General features: G+C 36.1%; 1 protein-coding gene across 2 annotated transcripts in view; it reads right to left on the bottom strand.

Moving 5' to 3' along the window:
* LOC137286760 (SH3 and multiple ankyrin repeat domains protein 3-like) overlaps positions 1-19,604 on the bottom strand; it is a 100,287-nt gene that overhangs the window by 57,709 nt on the left and 22,974 nt on the right. For both annotated transcript variants that reach the window (XM_067818740.1, XM_067818739.1), the window contains 4 exons: positions 7,712-7,783; positions 1,623-1,731; positions 804-961; positions 9-176 (listed from right to left, as the gene is read on the bottom strand). In XM_067818740.1, coding sequence (XP_067674841.1) covers positions 9-176; positions 804-961; positions 1,623-1,731; positions 7,712-7,783 — 507 coding nt within the window. The remainder of the gene's footprint in view (positions 1-8; positions 177-803; positions 962-1,622; positions 1,732-7,711; positions 7,784-19,604) is intronic.

Below are 19,604 nucleotides of genomic sequence, written 5' to 3'. Positions count from 1 at the left end.
TGTCCCACCTGGTGTATCTCAAACCAGCCCTGCTCATCTTGCAGTCCAATGAAAGCTCTCTCATGCAGGAGCATCTCTGTACACAGAGGGTTGGTTTCATTACACACAGCATGGTAGAGAGGAGTGAGACCTTGTAGATCCTTGTAGTTAGGTGATGCACCCAGGTCCAGGAGGGTCTGACAGTATTACAACAATTCATCACTACATGACCATACATTTTTGTGATTTTTTTTAACTTGGATCACACATCCATAGACCCAACATTTCACAACATTTCGAGTACAGAGTTCAATAAAAAATATTCTTTTATTCTTCCCACAGAATATGTTAAATGTCATTACCAAAAACCTCAGAGTAGAAGGGAAGTAATTCTTTGATTTCGATTTCAAAGGAAAAATCAAAGGCTGCCTTTCTTTCAACTTTTTTTCAGCAATGGACTTCTTAAAAATGTTTTGGCTGACATTGATAGTTTTGAAAAACATGCAATCCAAATTGCTTAACTGTAACATTCAGGTGTTAAGTAATGTTCATGTGAACAATTCTGGTAAGAAATGAAAGTTCACAAACAAGATCAAATTGGTTGTTTGTCTAATATGGTAGGTTGCAATATAACATTGTTACATCACACTTTTATCTTCATCCCAGATTGCTAGTTTTTCTACATCTTTTCCAGAAGTATTACAGGATAACAATAGTCCGTGCCTTATTACCACGTATTTCAACAAACGATTAACAGTAACTGCCACGGTGGATGTGTTACATATGTTTACATACATAATAATCATATAAACTCTAGCAAGTACCTTAACATTCTCCAGGCTACCCAGTCCAGCAGCCTTGTGTAGGGGAGTGAGACCCCGTTTGTTACGGAAGTCAAGGTGTGCCCCACCTGACACCAATATTATCATCATCTCACGGGACTTCTCCTTACTCAGAGTAATGGAGAGGGTGAGGGGAGTTTCTGAAAAAAATACAACATGCATCATCAAATGATGTTTGTGTACACTTTGAAAGATTTACACAAGGCATAGTGCTCTGACTCTCATACCTGAACACACACTTACAAAAGTCATGATGCTAATATCACTTTGGCAAGAGAGGCCAAGTAATTACATCTGTCCAGAGTATGAATAGTTTCTGGAAGAAGACATGTGTGTGCACGTGATGTAAAAGTATCAGAGATGTCAGATGGTTTACCTGGTGTAGAAGCAGAATCAGATCTGCATTTGTCCTCCAATGATTTACAAGTTCAATTACAGGGATCATAAGAAATACATTGTTCTCCATATGCATACTTTGCAATCAAATTATATCTGGGGTTGGAAGCCTATTCTTACACAGGCTAGTTTGAAAATCATTTGAATTTAATACATGTACAGACCTCATATATTTCAAGGTCTATGTTATTAAATCTAATTTTAGACAACTTGTAGATGATCAGGAAATATATTAGGGTAATAATGATGACAAGGTTACAGTGAAAACCAATTAGTTTGTTGTGACCTTATAGAATTCACCAAAACTTTTCCATCCATCTGTCTTGCCAAGTAAAATGTTGCAGTGTACTCATGTTGAATACACTATATCAATGACCACTCATACTAAAGCCATCCTCAACTCACCTCCAGTCTCATGGTCGTGGAAGTTGGGGTCAAGGCCCTTACTGGTCAGTTTGCTGATCTTATCCAAGTCTCCTTTCTTCACTAGCTCGATAAAATGCTTTAGGTTACTCTGAAACACAGAAAGAGGAAATGAGTTTAGCTTGTTGAAGTGCTAAGCATGTGTGTAACCATGTGAACTTCAAATCACCAAGGAAACCATGCTAACATATCAACATGAAACCATAGATCTAACACCCTGCACTATTGTCTCAGTTCAAATTCCTTCATGCACTACATGTATGCTATCCATTGAATCTGTGGTGTTATTGCCTTTGTATAACCATTAGGTTTTATACCAACATTTATGCCTTTAGAATACAAGTAATGTTCACGTTTGAAAAGAAATTAATTTTGAAAAGGTCATCACATTTAGAGTCTAATTGTAATTGATGAGGTCAAACCATCTACCACCAAAGGTCTAACTTAAATTCAACAGCACAAGGTCAAGAGACTATGCACCAATGATATTCCATATCAAGTACTTTCTGGAAACCAATCTTACTTCATCAACTGGTCATATTCACTAACCTGCCACAAATTGGTCATATGTGGTGACTTAAAGAGGCATGCATGTCCCTTTCTCTCATGGACAAAACAAAATATTTGTTTCACTGACAGAACATTCTCCTTTTAGGATATTTCAGAAAAATTGTCCTTCCAAGAGAAGCACTTAACTGATTTCATGGATCTTTTGTACTTTTTATCACTCCCAAGTTAAACTCTGACAAGGTCGTATAGATCACAACTACAGCTCAGACAACCTGGAGTACACAACCTGGAGTACACAGTTAAATATTAACACCAGTGACTCCTCATTACAACACTTTGGAACCATGGATTTTTGATAGACATGTACCTTGACATTTGCTTTTTGGTGAAATAATCTAATTAATGATCCTGGTTCATTAGTCCATTCTGGATAAACATGGTCTTAAGCACCACATATGCTGCTTTAAGACAAAATCTGACATTTCCAGACACAAAAAGGAAGCAGTACAAAAAGCACAGAAAACTCTCTCCATGACTTGCCAAGAGGGTGAATGAGTGAATCATTGTTAATGTCAAAGTCAAAATATTCCAGCCATAACATACTGTCGTGTAAATAACTGACACCAGACAAGGAGCAGGCAACCCTGTGCCCCACTACACTAGCAATGATCCACACAATATGAATACAATAACAAACACCCAAGTCATACAGTGTTACCAATATATACTTATAATAGTTAAAGGTCACATAAACAGAATTGTTATTTGATCGAAAATAAATTCAGGGAACATGTATTTACAAAACCAAACATCTCTAAATACATTCTTTACGGATAACAACTTCTTCTAGTGTATATGATTTTGTTTGACAACAGTACATAAATCCATACTGAAACGATGCATCAAGTACAATAAAAGAAGTTATTATCCATAACGAATCTTACTTTCTTGTGACTCGACATACTTCTAAAATGCCCATCAAACAGAACATTTGAGTGCACAGATAAACGCTATGACTGGGTTTGGTGTGTGGGAAGTAAGCCCAAGAACAAAATATTGCACTTTTGAATCGCGATTGTGCGCATATCATTGTGTTTATTTGGGTTTTTTTACAAGCAGCAATGTATACTAGATGCCATGAATAAGTAATAATTATCTTTTAATCATGTTTGATTTTTTGGTTGCATGTGACCTTTAATGAGAAAAATGATCAATAAACTGCTTTGCATCACAGAGTTGTTGCTTATGCACTGCAGGTTCTGCTGATGCAAAACACGAATCAGTAAGATTGGTCTTACACAATTGTGATGTGGAAGGAAATGAGCAATTTCAACATAAATCTAATCCAAACATTACATAACTTCACAAGAAGAAGATTTGTGATATGTCTGAAAACATGTCAAATCATATCAATCACAGAATACTTAAAAATTAAAAATAAAAACCAAAAAACATCCAAGAACATTTACTTATATCCATATGTCTGTGTCAAAAAATATATCTGTGCTGCCTTATTGACTCGATCAGATGCAGGTAGTATGGGCACAGTTTTGTAAAGACATGAGCCTCTTTTGTCAATATTTACACCTTCCTACTTGCATCTCAAGTGTTTGCAGTGAATGGTGTTATCATGGTGGATAATCCCCTCACCTAATGCACCCACTCAATCACTTGCTTGTCGTAATCTGAACAAAATAGGTACAAATATATGTCACTTTTCATACAGGATCTACCGTTCCCCCAGAACAGTACACCTTTTAACTGAGTGTTTACAGAATAAACACAGAGTGGGAAAAGTGTGACCTATGTGCTCACTATGATACCTACACATCCCACACACAAAAAGATCTCCGGCTCAGGTCGCTCACCCTTATTTACTCACCAAACATGTTCTTACTTTTTTTGAGGTTATGAAAAGGAGCCTACAAACAACATCAATTATAACATGGAAGAATTATCTCTGCTACAAAGCACACAAGTCCTACTTTTCCCACTCTGTGTTGGTTCTTTTTGAATCCTGAAACACCCAATACCATCTTCACTAAGTAACTTTACCACTGATTTGCATGCTGTGTTTCTTAAAGATGAAAAATATAGCAAGTACAGAGACAGTCTGATTAATGAACACTGCAGATTTCTGATTTCCATTCTGTTTCACGCAAAAAGTAAATTACCAAATAAATACAGTCAGGCCGCGTTAATCCGAACACGTCCGTTTTTCATCAAAAACGTTCGGATAGTGAAACGTACGGACTACTGAAATGAACTTTTATGAACACAACTACAGTAGGGTTACTTCCCTTTGACATGGCGATACAAAAACATACGAACGTATACAAGTTGGCTGAATGTGCGATGTGGTGTTTGGGGGCAAGAAATCAACTTTCACGTTGGTCAGTTTGACATTGGCATACTTGTGACTAGCAGCATTGTTACGAAGTGAGATCACGTGTCAACCACGTGATTGCATCTGTCTGTCAAACGATCATACCAATCACAAAACATATCCGATGTCCGAAATTGTGCTCTTGCCGATAGACTGTCTGAATTCTTGACCAAAATGTTTACACATAAGATCAAAGTTGGCTTCAAGGTTTTCTCTTTTTCTTTGTGCGGCAGTAATTTCACATCTTTTACGCCTAGGGGCGGGACTTTTCCATTATGACTGACAAGCGTCAGCTGATCTCATTTTGACACGATCAGTGTTTTATACAGGAAGTAACCATGACAGGTATTACTCCAACTAACCAAAAGTGAGACTAACTAATTGATCAAAATCACAAACTAACGACATCTTCAACTCGCAAGTGTCACTTAACAATTACCACTGAACGGGGCTCATGGTGTGAAGGGATTATCCCAACCTTTTTGATGCACCGCCGGATTAATGAAGCAAAACTATGTGTAATTAGCTAATCTGTTACCGCTGATTAACGTTCGGATACGGAGAGTGAAGCACCGGATTACTGAATCAACAGGTAATGAGTTTACATAGTAAACAAGATTGGTTGCAGTTAGCTATCGTTCGGATATCGCGGGAATCGGATTGTCGGGGTCCGGACTAACGCGGCCTGACTGTAGATACATTAAACATCAAACCCATTTCCCCAAACTTGAGGATATTTATAAAGTCTGATGTCTACCGTTTTGTGTTATCCATGCCAGTAGGCAAGGGATAACGCTGCTACAAAGAGGTGCACATCAGACCGTATTACCCGAGGAAGAAGCATACAATGCCAAGTTAAATGTACAAAATATAATTTTATTTCATTTGGAAGATCACTACCAACAATATGGCAATGTAGATTGTCACCAAATTTGAAGACATTGGGTACAATACATTCTTGATATCTCAAAGATACAAATTATGATAAATCTCTACTATACCTTGGATGCATCTATGATAAAAAAAACAAAAGTGAATTGTGATTGGTACACTTAATTACGGTAACGGTCACCCAAATCAAGTAGTGCATGCATAATTCCCCAATGTAAGCTGTCACCAAATTTGAAGACAATGGGTAAAACAGTTTATGAGACATCACATAATCAAGAGTTCGAAAAGTGGTCAGTCACTGTGACCTTGAAAATATGGTCTAGGTTGCCCAAATCTGGTGTCTGCAACCCTACAATGTAGACAATCACAAAATTTGAGGACATTGGTACAACACTTCATGAGGTATCACATTAACAAGAGTTTGAAAGGTTTTCAAAGCAATGTGTGGTGATCTTGAAAATAAGGTCAAGGACATCCAAACTGAGGGGTGTCTGCATAATCTCCAAATGTAGGCTGTCACCAAATTTGTAAACACTGGGTACCACAGTTCATGAGATATCATTAGAATCGAGACATGTGTACAGATGCTGCTGAATACAGAAAAAGTCTCATTGACCAATGAAATTAAAGTAGTTTATTTGAAGATAAGACAAAAAAATATGTATATCTCTGTTTTCTTAAACTGACTTATCAGGAAATGCATCTGACAGCTCTTTTTGCCATCTGTTCAGATAATTATGTTGTGAAATGATTGACCAAATAATTATTGTTAGCATCTTTAATCAGCAGACAAAGCTTAATATTGATATTTAATTGATACTATTCGACATTCAAGAAATTTAGCTATGATGATGTTCTACAAAATGCCACTCACCTAAAAATGTTTTCAATAATTTTTAAATGAAAATTTAGCAGCGACATGCAATTCTTCAACAATTTACTGATCAGGTGTTGTGTTATAGTGTCTGGTTCACGACAGCCCTCGTTCAAATATTTCTAAAAAACAAAAACTATGCCAAGGCATATGAGATTTATTTGTCATTATTTAACCTGTATTCTTAATCTTTATCACTACCACAGTGTACAATGTCTTGTCAGCTACCCTGCTCCTCTTCGTCACTTCCCTTAATTACTGTATATGACATCTATGGCCTTTACTCGTCACCCCCCTTGGCTGTGCCTGTCATCACATCAAATGTACAAGGAAGTGCTATTGTTTCTCTGTCTGTCCCTTGTTGAGTCTTTGCCTGTCCATTGTTGTCACAAACTGTATATATATGCTAACATCTGTATTGTCACAAAGGGAATCCACTATTCCAACTGTCTGTGTATGGGTGACTGCAAGCATTTCCTTTGTAGGAAATGCCCTGGGGTTGAGCTGGAACTCTGCTCACCTTATTCATGTCATGTCTTGTGTAAGCAACTAAAACATTCAACTATACCTTCGTATTTGTCATCATAATGTTCATGTTAATTATGAACTAATCCCTAATTGACACACTATATCAATGCACAGACAGCTGTTTCCAATGAAGACACTGACAGCAAGAACCTAGAACTGGAAGCAGTATTTATACTTTGTTTTGTTTATCTCTTGCTCCAAAACTCAAGACAAGGCTGAGTTGAAGTCAGTGACTGATCCCTGGAAATGCCTATGATTAACTCCCTTGGCTCCAGAACAGTCACATGAGACAGCCAGATGGATTCACTAACCTGAAGATCAATCTGCAGATACAGTGCATCACACACACAGAGAGCAAGGAGGAATTCACATACACTGTCTGTGCCAAATGCTTATAAACTACAGGCCATACCAGCTGATGCTCAATGTTTAAGTATGCCAACCGTGATGGACAGAAATTTGTTTCACATAAAACCAGTGACCAGGGCTCCAGATAATTTTTCAACATGAGGAGAACCTACGCCTTAGTTTTTCAATATACAAGTATGCTTAAAAGTTAGAGTACTGAATGGACTTTAATGGCATGTAGGTAATCTTGTGTATCGTTTCATATATGCACCACAACATTGATACTCGTAAGTAAACAGGTAAATAAATAATAAAGCAATATTTTTTCACACAAATATGTTCGTATATTATTGTAAGACTGTACACCACTGCGATGGTGCATATCTGCTACGTTTTCTGATTTTGCTCCTATCATATCATGCATATTTTTTATTCGTACATACACTGATAAGGCCCTTATCTGGAGTCCTGGGTGACTATGGTGAATCTTGTATAAGCATAATTCTCAATAATCAGATTAACAAAACAAGTTACCTTTGTATGCAGCTGCTTGAGCTTGCGAGGGTTAATCTGCATCACCTTGTAAACTCTCCGTTTGTACTTGAACTGAAAAGCAACCAAAACTGTTAGTATTTTGTAATAATTTTGTACAGTAGCTTTTGTTTAAACTTGGTACTGCTAGGGAATTGAATTTCTGGATCAAACCATATTTCAAGAAATTGAATTTATGTTCACTGCATGTAATGCAAGTACTGTGCCCATTTGCACAAAGTGATCTTACCACTACAATGATTGTAACTCCCATTCTCCAACATAGACAGTCGTAGTGCTAAGATCACTTTGTGCAAGTGGGCGGTGGTAGTTGAATTGTATTGTAACAAACGACTCACACTAACATCTTCCATCTTTTGCAACAGATAATCTGAAATCCCTCAAGCTCCATGATTATTTTCATGCAATAATAACAATTCAGCACCATCTTATGGTGCATTTGTTCAGCTTGTACAAGCATACTTAAGTGGGTTTTGTTTTTGTTTTATAGGGCGTTAGAGTTACCAACTTTTCGTTCTTCATGCTGATTTATGCTTCAATGATTTGTCCATAAAGTGGGACCTACACACATTGTCAATCATCATGCTTTACTTACATTAATTAAGAGACTTGAGGCATCATTTAATATTCATGACTGTCTATTGGTTATCTCAAAGATTTTCATCCATTCCTACATCCATTATATCCAGCTTTATTTCTGGAACTACTGACCACGAATATTGTTTTCAGCTCAATTCAAGTATTCTCTCATGGTTCTCTCAAAGATGTTCATATTTTACCACGTCAATTCAAATCTTCTCTCACGGTTCTTCAAAGATTTTCATCTAACCTTAGATCCAGCTCTGTTTCAGAAATGGATATGAAGATGTTTGACATGGCTTTTAGATATTATGGAAGTGTTTTCTTTTCTTTTTTCTTTTTTGTTTCTGGAGGGGATGGGGAGGTTACATGCTTTTTGAAGAGCTGCAAAATATAACTTTTGCATTCACTGAGTCAGTTACTGCAGTTTTCCAGTGAGGTACTCTGGTGAGCAATTCATTCTTATAACATACCTCACCAAAACCGACAGAAGTAAACAAAGACATGCATCACTGATAACAAAAACAGTTCACAAAAACAGTGAATCCTTCGGCTATTAATGAAAATTAATTTCATAATAATATGAAATAATTAGTGGTGTCTAACTCAGAAACTAAAGGGCATTATCTCAATAAATACTACCCATCCAAAGTTTAGACTCACTTAAGGCACTCACAATATGTTATGCATATATATGTGGTTGCCTTGAAGATGAACTTCTAAACTAACATAGGGGAACCAATCGTAAACAATATGCAGATGAAATGCACAAGGATCATGCATCATAATGCAATATGCAAATAGAATAGTTGCATTTCGATGTAAAGTTTTGTTCGGAATTCACCAATTTTCATTGAATTTCATCATTAGTTCATATTTTAGTTCAACTCATGACAATATTTTTTTCAACATTACAAATTTGTTTTACCATACATCAGTTGATGCTGTAAAATCTAGTTGGCTGTTGTGTCAGCAACATTATGGTGCAAATGCTAAATGTTTATTGAAAATGATTACAATAAGTGTAGCAGTAGACTGTTTGGTGTTTAACACCACACTCTGCTATACCTGTTTTGTCAGGGGTGTCTGCAGGCAATCACATGGAGATCAGACAATCTGTGAGAATGATCCATACCATCTGGGTACAATGACACTCAAACAAAGAAGTCAGTACTTCTGACCATTAATCCATTTTCCACCTCTTACCCCGATAAAAGGTAGTATTAGTAGTGGTTGTTGTTACACTTTTGCTTTTTCTTTAACAAAGCAGTAGTGGTAGTGGTAGTGGTAGTGGTAGTGGTAGTGGTAGTGGTAGTGTAGAAGAGCTTAATGTAGTTAAAACCACACATATCATTCCTGCATCCCAGACTGAAACACACAGGTAAGGCTAAATAAAAAATGTGAAATGTTCCTTGGGCATCGATGTGTCACTTTTATTAGTGCGTGTATCATTTGTTTAATGCCATTCAAAAAAAATTATTTTGACTTGGATGTGCCCCAATTATTCATTTGTCCACTACAAGAATGAGTATCTGTAAGAACAAGTGTGACTGAATCTACACCTCATTAACACATGCTAAACTTCACAAGATGTAATTCTGAGAGAAAAAGAAAAATGTTTTCCTCCCTCGTCACTTTTTTTCTTATAAAAAAATAAAAATAAAGTCCTACCGCCGTCATTACTTTTGAAAAAAATATACCTGAGAAACATTAAATGTTTTTTTATGCAGCCAAGTATAGAACTTTTCCTGATAGACTGACCAGCATAACATTGCCTATATGGAAAAATATAATTGACAGAAAAGATCACAAGACATCTCACACTGCCAAAGCAAAACAAACAGCTTGGGGCAATGGCAGTAGATCTTGTGTACGCTCAAACCTGTTCAAGTCATTTTATACAAGAATGTTTCATTCCAAAGCTGGAGGTAAGTCAGGTTGGACTTCATGTCAAGTGATTTAGAGAGCTCTGTAATTGTGTTACACTGAGATAAATATAACTTTACAAATATCCAAGAGGGTTCACCAGGATTTACCTCTATTAGGGCATTAAAAAATAATCATTGTAATGGACTTAAGGCAGAAACTGAACTAGATTTCCAGACTTTATTATTAAACTGTTCTACCCTCCGTACAATACAACTGTAAGGGATTCCTGTAGAGTAAATTAGAAATATATTGCTTATATTGATCCTTATTACTTTTAACTATTACTTCATTATTTGTAAAAAGATAGTAGTAGCATCCTAACAAATCATTTCAGGGTGTGTGGCCAATGGTTTGTACTCTACCAGTGTCCTACAGTGAACCATCTTCTTGGATGTTTAGTCCACACTGGGTTGCGAGGACACTTCACTGTTCCTACATTTTTTAAGTCTGTGCATAGATTTTGGCAGTCTTGAATCTAGACAGAGTAAGGAAAATGGATCTCTATCCCAAAATCTGGTAGGTGAAAGACTGTAGGTTGTATGAGATGGTCAGACAACCCTGCCAGTGGAATAATGCTTTTCCTGAGAAGATAGCCATGATCAGGGATGGTGTCTAGCTTGTATTGTTTTTTTTTTTGCTCTATCTGTTCTACATCCACTGATGATTAAGAAAAAGAATATTAATCCAGGAGAGACTGTTATGATCTTCTGCATAAGGGACAGTTACTCCAATAATGAACAGATACTCCTATAATGCCATTGGGATGGTAGGTACAGAAAGGAGAGGATCAGAAGTTGTTGGTATTACCTGATGTTGCCTATTAGTCTGAAGAAGAAAGACTTTGACAGCTAAAAGCAGAACTGATTCAGCGAAGAAAGTTTCCTGTGTGTGGTGTCTTGAGGGTGTCCCTTGAACATAACCTTCACTAAAGATTTTCATGTGTAGGTAGAGATCAGGAATTCCAAATTGGGGCTCACAAACGATTATCAATACTCATGTGTGTACAGCCTTCCATTACATATTCTTCGCAAACATCGATTTTAATACATGCATATATCGACTAAGCTGACTCTACAAGACCAAAGTGTTTTGTAGTTTTAATCGCATTGACAGAAGCAATCACAGGTAAGAAGAGATACTAGTTCAATCGCTGGATACTGACCAGTGGTATTTTCTTACCATACACATGATTGTCGCTTTCTGTTTGGCTAAGCGCTATTCTATTATTGTCAATGTACCCTGCTTACAGGCGATGTATGGTTTTCAATGTACACCCCTGGGAATTCCGAACTCTTCTGGTGCTTCATGTAGTACTTCTTTGCCTCGAATAACATTGAATAACGCATGAAGCACGGAAATTACACGTTTTGCGACTGAAAATCGATGGAAGGGAGATAACTCTAAATCTGTTTACCTTGTGTCTTCTGCAAAATGGTGATTTGCCTCGCATTCAGCAGAAGTGCTTCAAACAGTTCAAAATTAAAATTCAAGTGTTCGGTAAGATAAAAAGCCATGCAGGCTCGAGGAACATAAACAAACCTCAATGGTACATGAGCCCATGGCCCCCGAGGGACCATTAAACAACTTATAATGTTATCTTGTAAATACCTGTATCTATATGAGTAAGGGATATGTAAGAATTATAAGAATTTGTTCCTGGATGTAGCCAATATATATGTCAAAGCATATATGTAGTTGGGGGAACTAGGTCAGCAGAAATAAGGGTCCAAAATGTTTTTAGATGGTGACACAATGTATACATTACAAGGACTGACATGAGCAGAGTTTCTGGCTAAGATTTCAAGAAGCTTCCTACAGCAACATATCCTGCTTGCTGCTTGCCTATCAGGGGTTCATGACAATGTAAATGAAAACACATGCATAGAAATAGACAAAAAAGGCCTGATGAAGAGACAATGATGTTTCACTGGACACTGACAAGCTATGTCATAACATAGGCAGCTGTAATTAATGAAAAAGACAGCATGACACAGGTTGGATTCAAAGTCAGTATACAAAGCAGTGGTGATGAGGATGAAAAGTTTCATGAAGATTGGTCTTTAGCCTTTACAATTGTTCTGACATATCTTTGCTGAATCAGTTTTTATTATTATTATTATATATATATATATATATATATATATATATATATATATATAGAAGAGAGAGAGAGAGAGAGAGAGAGAGAGAGAGAGTGTTAATTAATCATGACAGCAGAGGATAACGACATTAAAATCGTTTGTAGGCTTATAACCATAGGCATTCAGAATGGTGCACACAGACATTTTTCCTCATATGACTGTACTGACGTAAGTGAGAAAGTCTAAGGCTTTAAGATTTACATTAAATACATCAATGTTAGTCAAAACTTAAAATTCTTTTCACACAGTTTTAAAATAATGTCATTTGTTCAAACACTTTTCTGACCTTAAGTGGTCCTACTGGCCTAACTTTGCTGACATGGACAATGAAAAGATACCATGGTTTTGCTAAGAACAGGAAATACACTCAAGGGCTGTTAATTTCACACAAAAGATACAAATAATCCTACCAGTATCTGACAGACAAACAGTGATACAGTCTCCCCCAAAGTCCACATTTCAACACATAATGGGACATGGAATGGGTCTCGAAGACAGGGAAATTGAAATGCCCTTAACTTAACCCTTGATAACCCTTCACCTGAACTATTTGAACTACACACTGGCATAGAGCAACCAATATCCAACCAAATTTCGGCATTAATAGCTGATGTTTATTAATGTTGACATTTCAATTATCATATACAAGCAACCCAAGAGTCACTTAGAAGCTAAAGCCCAGCATTGTTTCAACATTGATCTTGAATCAAAGTTGACATTTCAACACCATCACAATATTCTAATCCAATCAAACACAATGTCAGTTCAACATTGTAGCCCAACATTTTTTCTGCATTGATTTTTCAAACACTGCTGTGCTTGCTGGGTTTGTTAAACATTCAGATAATTCAGCAAAGAATGTGAAACATGTATAATACTCTTTCTTAACCCAAACTATACCATTACAGTTATCAATATTCAGTTCACAAACTCTTAAATACTTTAATACAACTAATAATACAAGGAACATAACAAATAAAGAAAACATCCAAATACAATAGGATCAATTGCCTGAAAAACATTGCAACACATTTACCATTTTGAAAACAAACTTCAAAGACCAAACCAAAATACATTTGTCAGAGAGCATGAATCAAAACAAATGCCAAGAATGTGGATAAGACAAGTAATTCCTGTTCGGGCCCAATCTCACACAGACCATCAAACAAGTTGATTTGCCATGTGATTCTTTCAGTGTGTCGATTTGGGTAACCTTCACCACAAATCCATGGGTCAACACCTGCAGTTCTGCTTAGCACCAGTAATTTGGATCAATGGCTGCCATCACCTCAACATTCATAGGTCCTATAAACAAGGGCCACTGGTCCACTGTTCACACTTGCTCTCAAGTCAACAAGTCAAGATTGTTCTATCTAAGCCCTGAACAGGATGTAACTCCACATTTTCACTTTTACACCAACCAGTTCTTATGATTGCTTTGTTTAGACTTGAGCATAACAATGGAACTGATATTGCTGACATCTGGTGTAATCCGGATGTTATAGATTCAGATTATCTTTACCACATTTAGCAACAATGTGCTGAAATTTAATAGTAAACATGTTTGCTATTTCTGAAATTTTGAAAAACTGGCTATCTTGCCAATGATATGACAGCCATGTTTTTCCTCTTTCCTCAATACAATCCTCAGTGATTCTGTCTCATATGATAAGCAAGAAACTTATATTTCACACTGTCAGTGACCTATTAAAAAGACAAGGTGTAAAACCTGCAGTAAGCACTGAAACATAAGGGACACACCTTCATTATTTCTTTATATGGTTGTGGCTGTTTGTAATTACATGGAAAAAGAAACAAGCATAAATAAACTGTGCATGTGCAGAATATACATATTGTTATCATAAATGGTATTGTATCTCTGTCAGACATTCTTTTCAAGGTGACCTGAGTGATCTTGACAAAGTTCCAGAGGATCTCTTTAAGTTATTTATAAACATTTCTCAGAATATTTCTTCTCTGCAGTATAACAATCAAACCTTTCATGTCAATGTTTCTTCATAACTTTAAGAAGTCAGACAACTTAAAACAGATTTTTTAACAAAACTGCTTCATTTCAAGTGAAGATATTCCTTTTATCTTATAGTCACATGGACATGTGAAAAACAAAACACTGGTGTGTTGTTATATAACAGAACAATTATCATAAACATGACCAAGTAAGCAAAATTACCATAGAAATTACGACTGTACACATCTGTAGACACCTTAATGCTTTTCTATATATGACAAAAAGTAAAAACTATGAAACCCTTTCTATAATTATGAGTCTCTGACTAGAAGCTGATCCCATTGTGTGACAATGACAATTTTTGTTCACCAGAAAGTTGATATTGCCAAAATGATAATATAATTACATCAGTATTGCCATCTCAGCTTCACATCATAGACTTAAAAATGACCATTCTGTTTGCTGAGCTAATAAATCACTGTTTATTTTTCTGACAGAATCAGTAAATACATCATCTTTGAGACATATTTCTGTTCATCTGACATCAGTTGGACCATGCTTTAGTATATGAAAATAGATTATGTTTGACATCTCTAAATGTTATTTGAACTGAAAATTTAACACCATGAGGCATCAAATGAGAAAGCACTCCTTACAGATTATTCCTTACTTTGGATACCAGCGGCAACTAAGATTTGAGCAATCTCCAAAGTGAGTTCTGTCAGAACAAAAGATTGTATGCATAGCCTATTTTGTGAGGCATAAACTTTTGGTATCTTTTGGGAACATCCAAATATGATGTAATACAAAGGAATGAGCAATTGATACATTGGTATATGTATACTTATTATTGTCTTTTACACTCGATGACATGACACTGAAACATCAGGCACTCCTTAAAGAATAAAGTTTAATCAGCAGTTGTTTCATTATTCTCCACACAAAATGCAGAGAACCAATGGAACCATCAAAAGTGAAAACAGTTCCAAAAAGGTTGGCGGTAACAATGATTCTTCCACTATCTCATTGTAACAGTTTTAGTAACACCCGCAGGTAATGAAAGCTGAAAATGAACAATGCCCTTACAACAGGTAACTGATTACTCGTGGCTTTAATCAGGTGGACAGATTAAACTTAAAAGTTTTGAGAACAGATTGAGTCATGGGAGTGTTAGAATCAATGTGTAATTGAAGTTGTGGGTGGGTGCTATGGTGAGTCTGATATGGTGGGTAGGACAAAAATGTAGGACAATGCTGTGATGCTGATGACAACGCCACAGCGACAAAACTAAAGCTGGGATGATAAAGAGAGAAGACAGGACAAATATGGCGCACCTTCTGAGTACACATCCAGCCACGTTCCCTGACAAATGCTTGTAGATGGAGGTGGCTGTACTGCCAGTTGTGCATGAATGACCTGCAGACTTGTGTCTGACAATGACTGAAACTTGAGGCATCACAAGACCGTTTTTGAAACAAAATGAGATTCTTGTTTATATGTTTGTTCTGTGAAGCATCAAACTATGTGTTGATCCAGGTATGCTAAGACAATGAATTAAGATTACAAACAACTACACGATTGGAGTTTCTGTTTGACACTCTGAACGGAGACCAGATTGTCTTGATAAAAGACTGTGATACAGTAGCAGATTCTAAGCACTTACATATTCATAAACCTTACAGTTTTCTAAAACAAACTTTATAACCATCAAATACTGTTTTTCAGGTTCTTCAGTTCCAAGCAGGTGCCAAATTACAAGATCACAATAAGACAAAATTATCTATCACTTTGACATAAAAAAAAAATGCAGTGATGCAAACCTTTCAAGCAATCAGAAATAAAAATGTTCCAGTTGTCCAGATACTGAGACATTACCTGTAAGATGTCTACAAACACAGTATGTTGTTTATACAGCAAGCTTCACATCATTGAACAAAAAAGGGAAATCTCTCTTCTTTTGAACTAATTCTATTATGCCTGTGGATCAAGGTTTCACCTGTGTTTTTGATAGTGTAAAGCAATGTTTCTCATGAGCATTTTAAAAGATACTGAAGAATCAAACGGTGAATAATAGCTAGTGACAACTCTCCACTTTTAACCTCAAGATAATGTTGACAATGTCCTTTGTGCAAATTATTTTCATTTCATTAATGCAAACTAAACGTATTCTGATAGTATGCAATAAGAAAATGCAGTTGTTTACACTTGACAACAGTAACTTTTTAATCAAATGACAAGTTAGTTCTACAATGAAAAACAGAGCATATACACATCAGCTGTAATCACAGCATAAAGTAATCAAAATAATGAAATATTTCACCTGGTTTTGTATAGATATTGCATAAATGATATACGACTAAATATTGCTAGAAACATTTTCATGTTTACAAATTTGACAAATCTTCATCTTTATTTTGCCTTGAAGAACACATTAATGCAAATGGCAATAAATAATATTACAAAAGTAAGTTAATTGACATAGAAATCAAAGAAAATATGCAATAATTGTACAGACTTTGGTGAACAAAGGAACAAAAGATTTGTTTCCTAAGTTTCCTCTCAGGTACACCTGACACCAACTGCTATTTGGGCCCTGTTACCTGACCTCTCACAGGTTAATTACTTTACTATTTACCCCCATTTGTCATGAATTATGTTCACCTGTGTAACACAAAAGGAAAAGATAAAGACACTCTTGGAAATCGTTTCAATACTTGCTCAAATTACCTTACTTACACAGTGATTTGAATTTTTCAGTAGACAACTCAAGATGTAATTGCTTCATGTTGACTCTGTACATTCCAAGGGTGTCACACATAGAAATATAGAGGTTGCAACAGGTAGAGGGATGAAGAAGGTGGGTACAAAGGGAGTGAGCGAAGAAATAAAGGCAGTAATTGAAGACAAGATGTTCATCAGTAAATGTGGTCTTCTACTTTATGGAAAGTATGTCCTGTAAACAGCACTATTTTAAGTGCTGGACAGATCAACCAAAGAGTACAATGTGGCAGTAACACAGCCATGTCAGTGTGTCCTGTGGTCACCCATATTCAAGCCACAGATTGCTTCTTCAGAGAAAGGTCAGATCAATACAAGTGACCAGGAGGGTGTGTGTAGGGTGGTTATATAGGATTTCAGGGATCTGAAACCAAGTTATATCCGGCTAATGAGTACATATCTCTGCAGATTACTAGCATCTTTAGATCACGTCTGTGATATGACACAATCACAAAAATTATAATGAAGGGTCTTAACAGGAAAATATATTGGTTGGTATAGTTTTTACATCAAAGGATTTGGTAAGCGTTATACCAACTCAGTGGTATGTACATACAAAAGTATGTACATGTGAACTGGCTAGGACACTCCTGCACAGAACGACACTACAAACTTATTGTTCTGTCAGGTTCAAACTTTGCCAAAGCACACTTGTTTACACTTAACAGTTTTCAATTATCACGTCTGTGTTACACTATGACTTGAAACCTCTAGCCATGTATGCAAGGGAGGAGTGGACTTCAGTATTATGTAACTATCATCTATTTAGTCACAACTAAAGGAAATGCAGCCTGGTTCATTGTAGTGCTTGCCCAAAATAAGAACTCAAATGCCTTACTTTCCCTGAAATTGTGACTCATAGATTACCCCCCATGCAAACTGAACCTTTGTAGTTAATTTCTACTAATATTACTAGAGACAGTTTATGTCTTCAGATCAGGTAAACCAAATCATTTGAATGTTTGTTGCTAAGGAACAAATAGAGCTCTGTGTGGATCATTTCTGACACACAATAGGATATATCAACAATTTTGATGAAGATAATAGAAAATGTCCAGATAAATGATAAATCAAGATTGACATGATCATATTCTTTGAGAATAAGGAGTAAACTATTTTTCATGAGCTTATGTTTGTCAAAGGTCAGGACAATAAACAAAGTATTACCAAAGATTTTGTTTGCACAAAATAATTATTTTGGCCTGCTAGATTGCAGTATCTCTACAGATTGTCCTTTTTTCTCTCATATTTCAAAAATATTATTCCAACTAAAAAGAGTTTCAGTACTATGATCTTAAACCCAATGACAGAAGTCAACAAATGTGTTGAAAGTTTGTTCCATTGATCCGCGCTAAGACTGTTGAACTTAAAAAAAAATGCAAATAGGTTAGGAAGTTAACTTAATTTGTCAGAGCCTTTATCAACAGCAACAAGGGGCAATATTGATTCTTGTTTTTTGCCTCCTCTATCATGGGTTTCCCTTAAAAAAGCTGCAGCTGATGAAAGTATCCATTTGTCTGATGTGTAAGTGAAATATTATAATCCATTCTCGACAGGCAACAGAAGAGACTCTCTAAAACTGCACTAACACAAGGTAGTGATAAGAATGTGATTTTTCTTGACAAAACCTCCAACAATCATGAACAATGTATAATGCCAAGGCTTAGCATGATAAAGATAGCGTTAACAGTTATTGCTGAGTGGGTTCAATAGAACCTGTGACATTTGATAGATATTTCAGCCAAAGGATAACAAACACTTTCACTCTGTCAAGCTGCAAATGTTTTTAGTAGTAAAACAGATAGAAAACCTGTCATGCTAAAAGCACATGAAGTGACACTCAAGTAAGACCTCTGAAGAAACTATTTTTCTCCTTCTACTTCTCTTTCTTTTGTATATCCAGAAGTTTACAGCAATATACCAGAGGAGATCACATACAAACATACATACCCTTCTGAGCAGTCCTTAAGTTTTGGGACACTAATGTCATATTATGTCAATATTTAAAATGTAAATGTTTTATTTACAGACTTTATACACAATGCTAAATTGTCAAGTTTAATTGAACAATATGTGAGTGATCATATTTAGACTTATCATGCAATCATATCTAGAATGAATGAGTTTAGCTTTACACCTATTTTAGTAGCATTCAAGAAATATGACGATGGGGGACACCAGAAATGTGTTTCATACGTTCTGCCCATGTGGCGAATCGAGCCTGGGTCAGCAGCTTAACAAGTCAATGCCTTAACCACTAGCTAGTCTACCCTACCCTCACTCATACTTAGACTTATGCATTCCATCATAAACATTCTGCATACAACCAATTGGAAACACATGTATTTTTCACAGAATATAACTGAACGAGCATAGTCACTAAGGTGACATAATCCCCTGCCATATATTACCAAATCAAACTTTAAAAGAAATGAAAGTGAAGGTCATAGTTTAAGAGGAAGTAAAATGTCAACAAAAA

Source organism: Haliotis asinina, chromosome 6 (genome assembly GCF_037392515.1).
Source record: "Haliotis asinina isolate JCU_RB_2024 chromosome 6, JCU_Hal_asi_v2, whole genome shotgun sequence".
Taxonomy (NCBI): Eukaryota; Metazoa; Mollusca; class Gastropoda; order Lepetellida; family Haliotidae; genus Haliotis; species Haliotis asinina.
The sequence above is the reverse complement of the archived record's forward strand: the minus strand, read 5'-3'. Positions and strand labels throughout refer to the sequence as shown.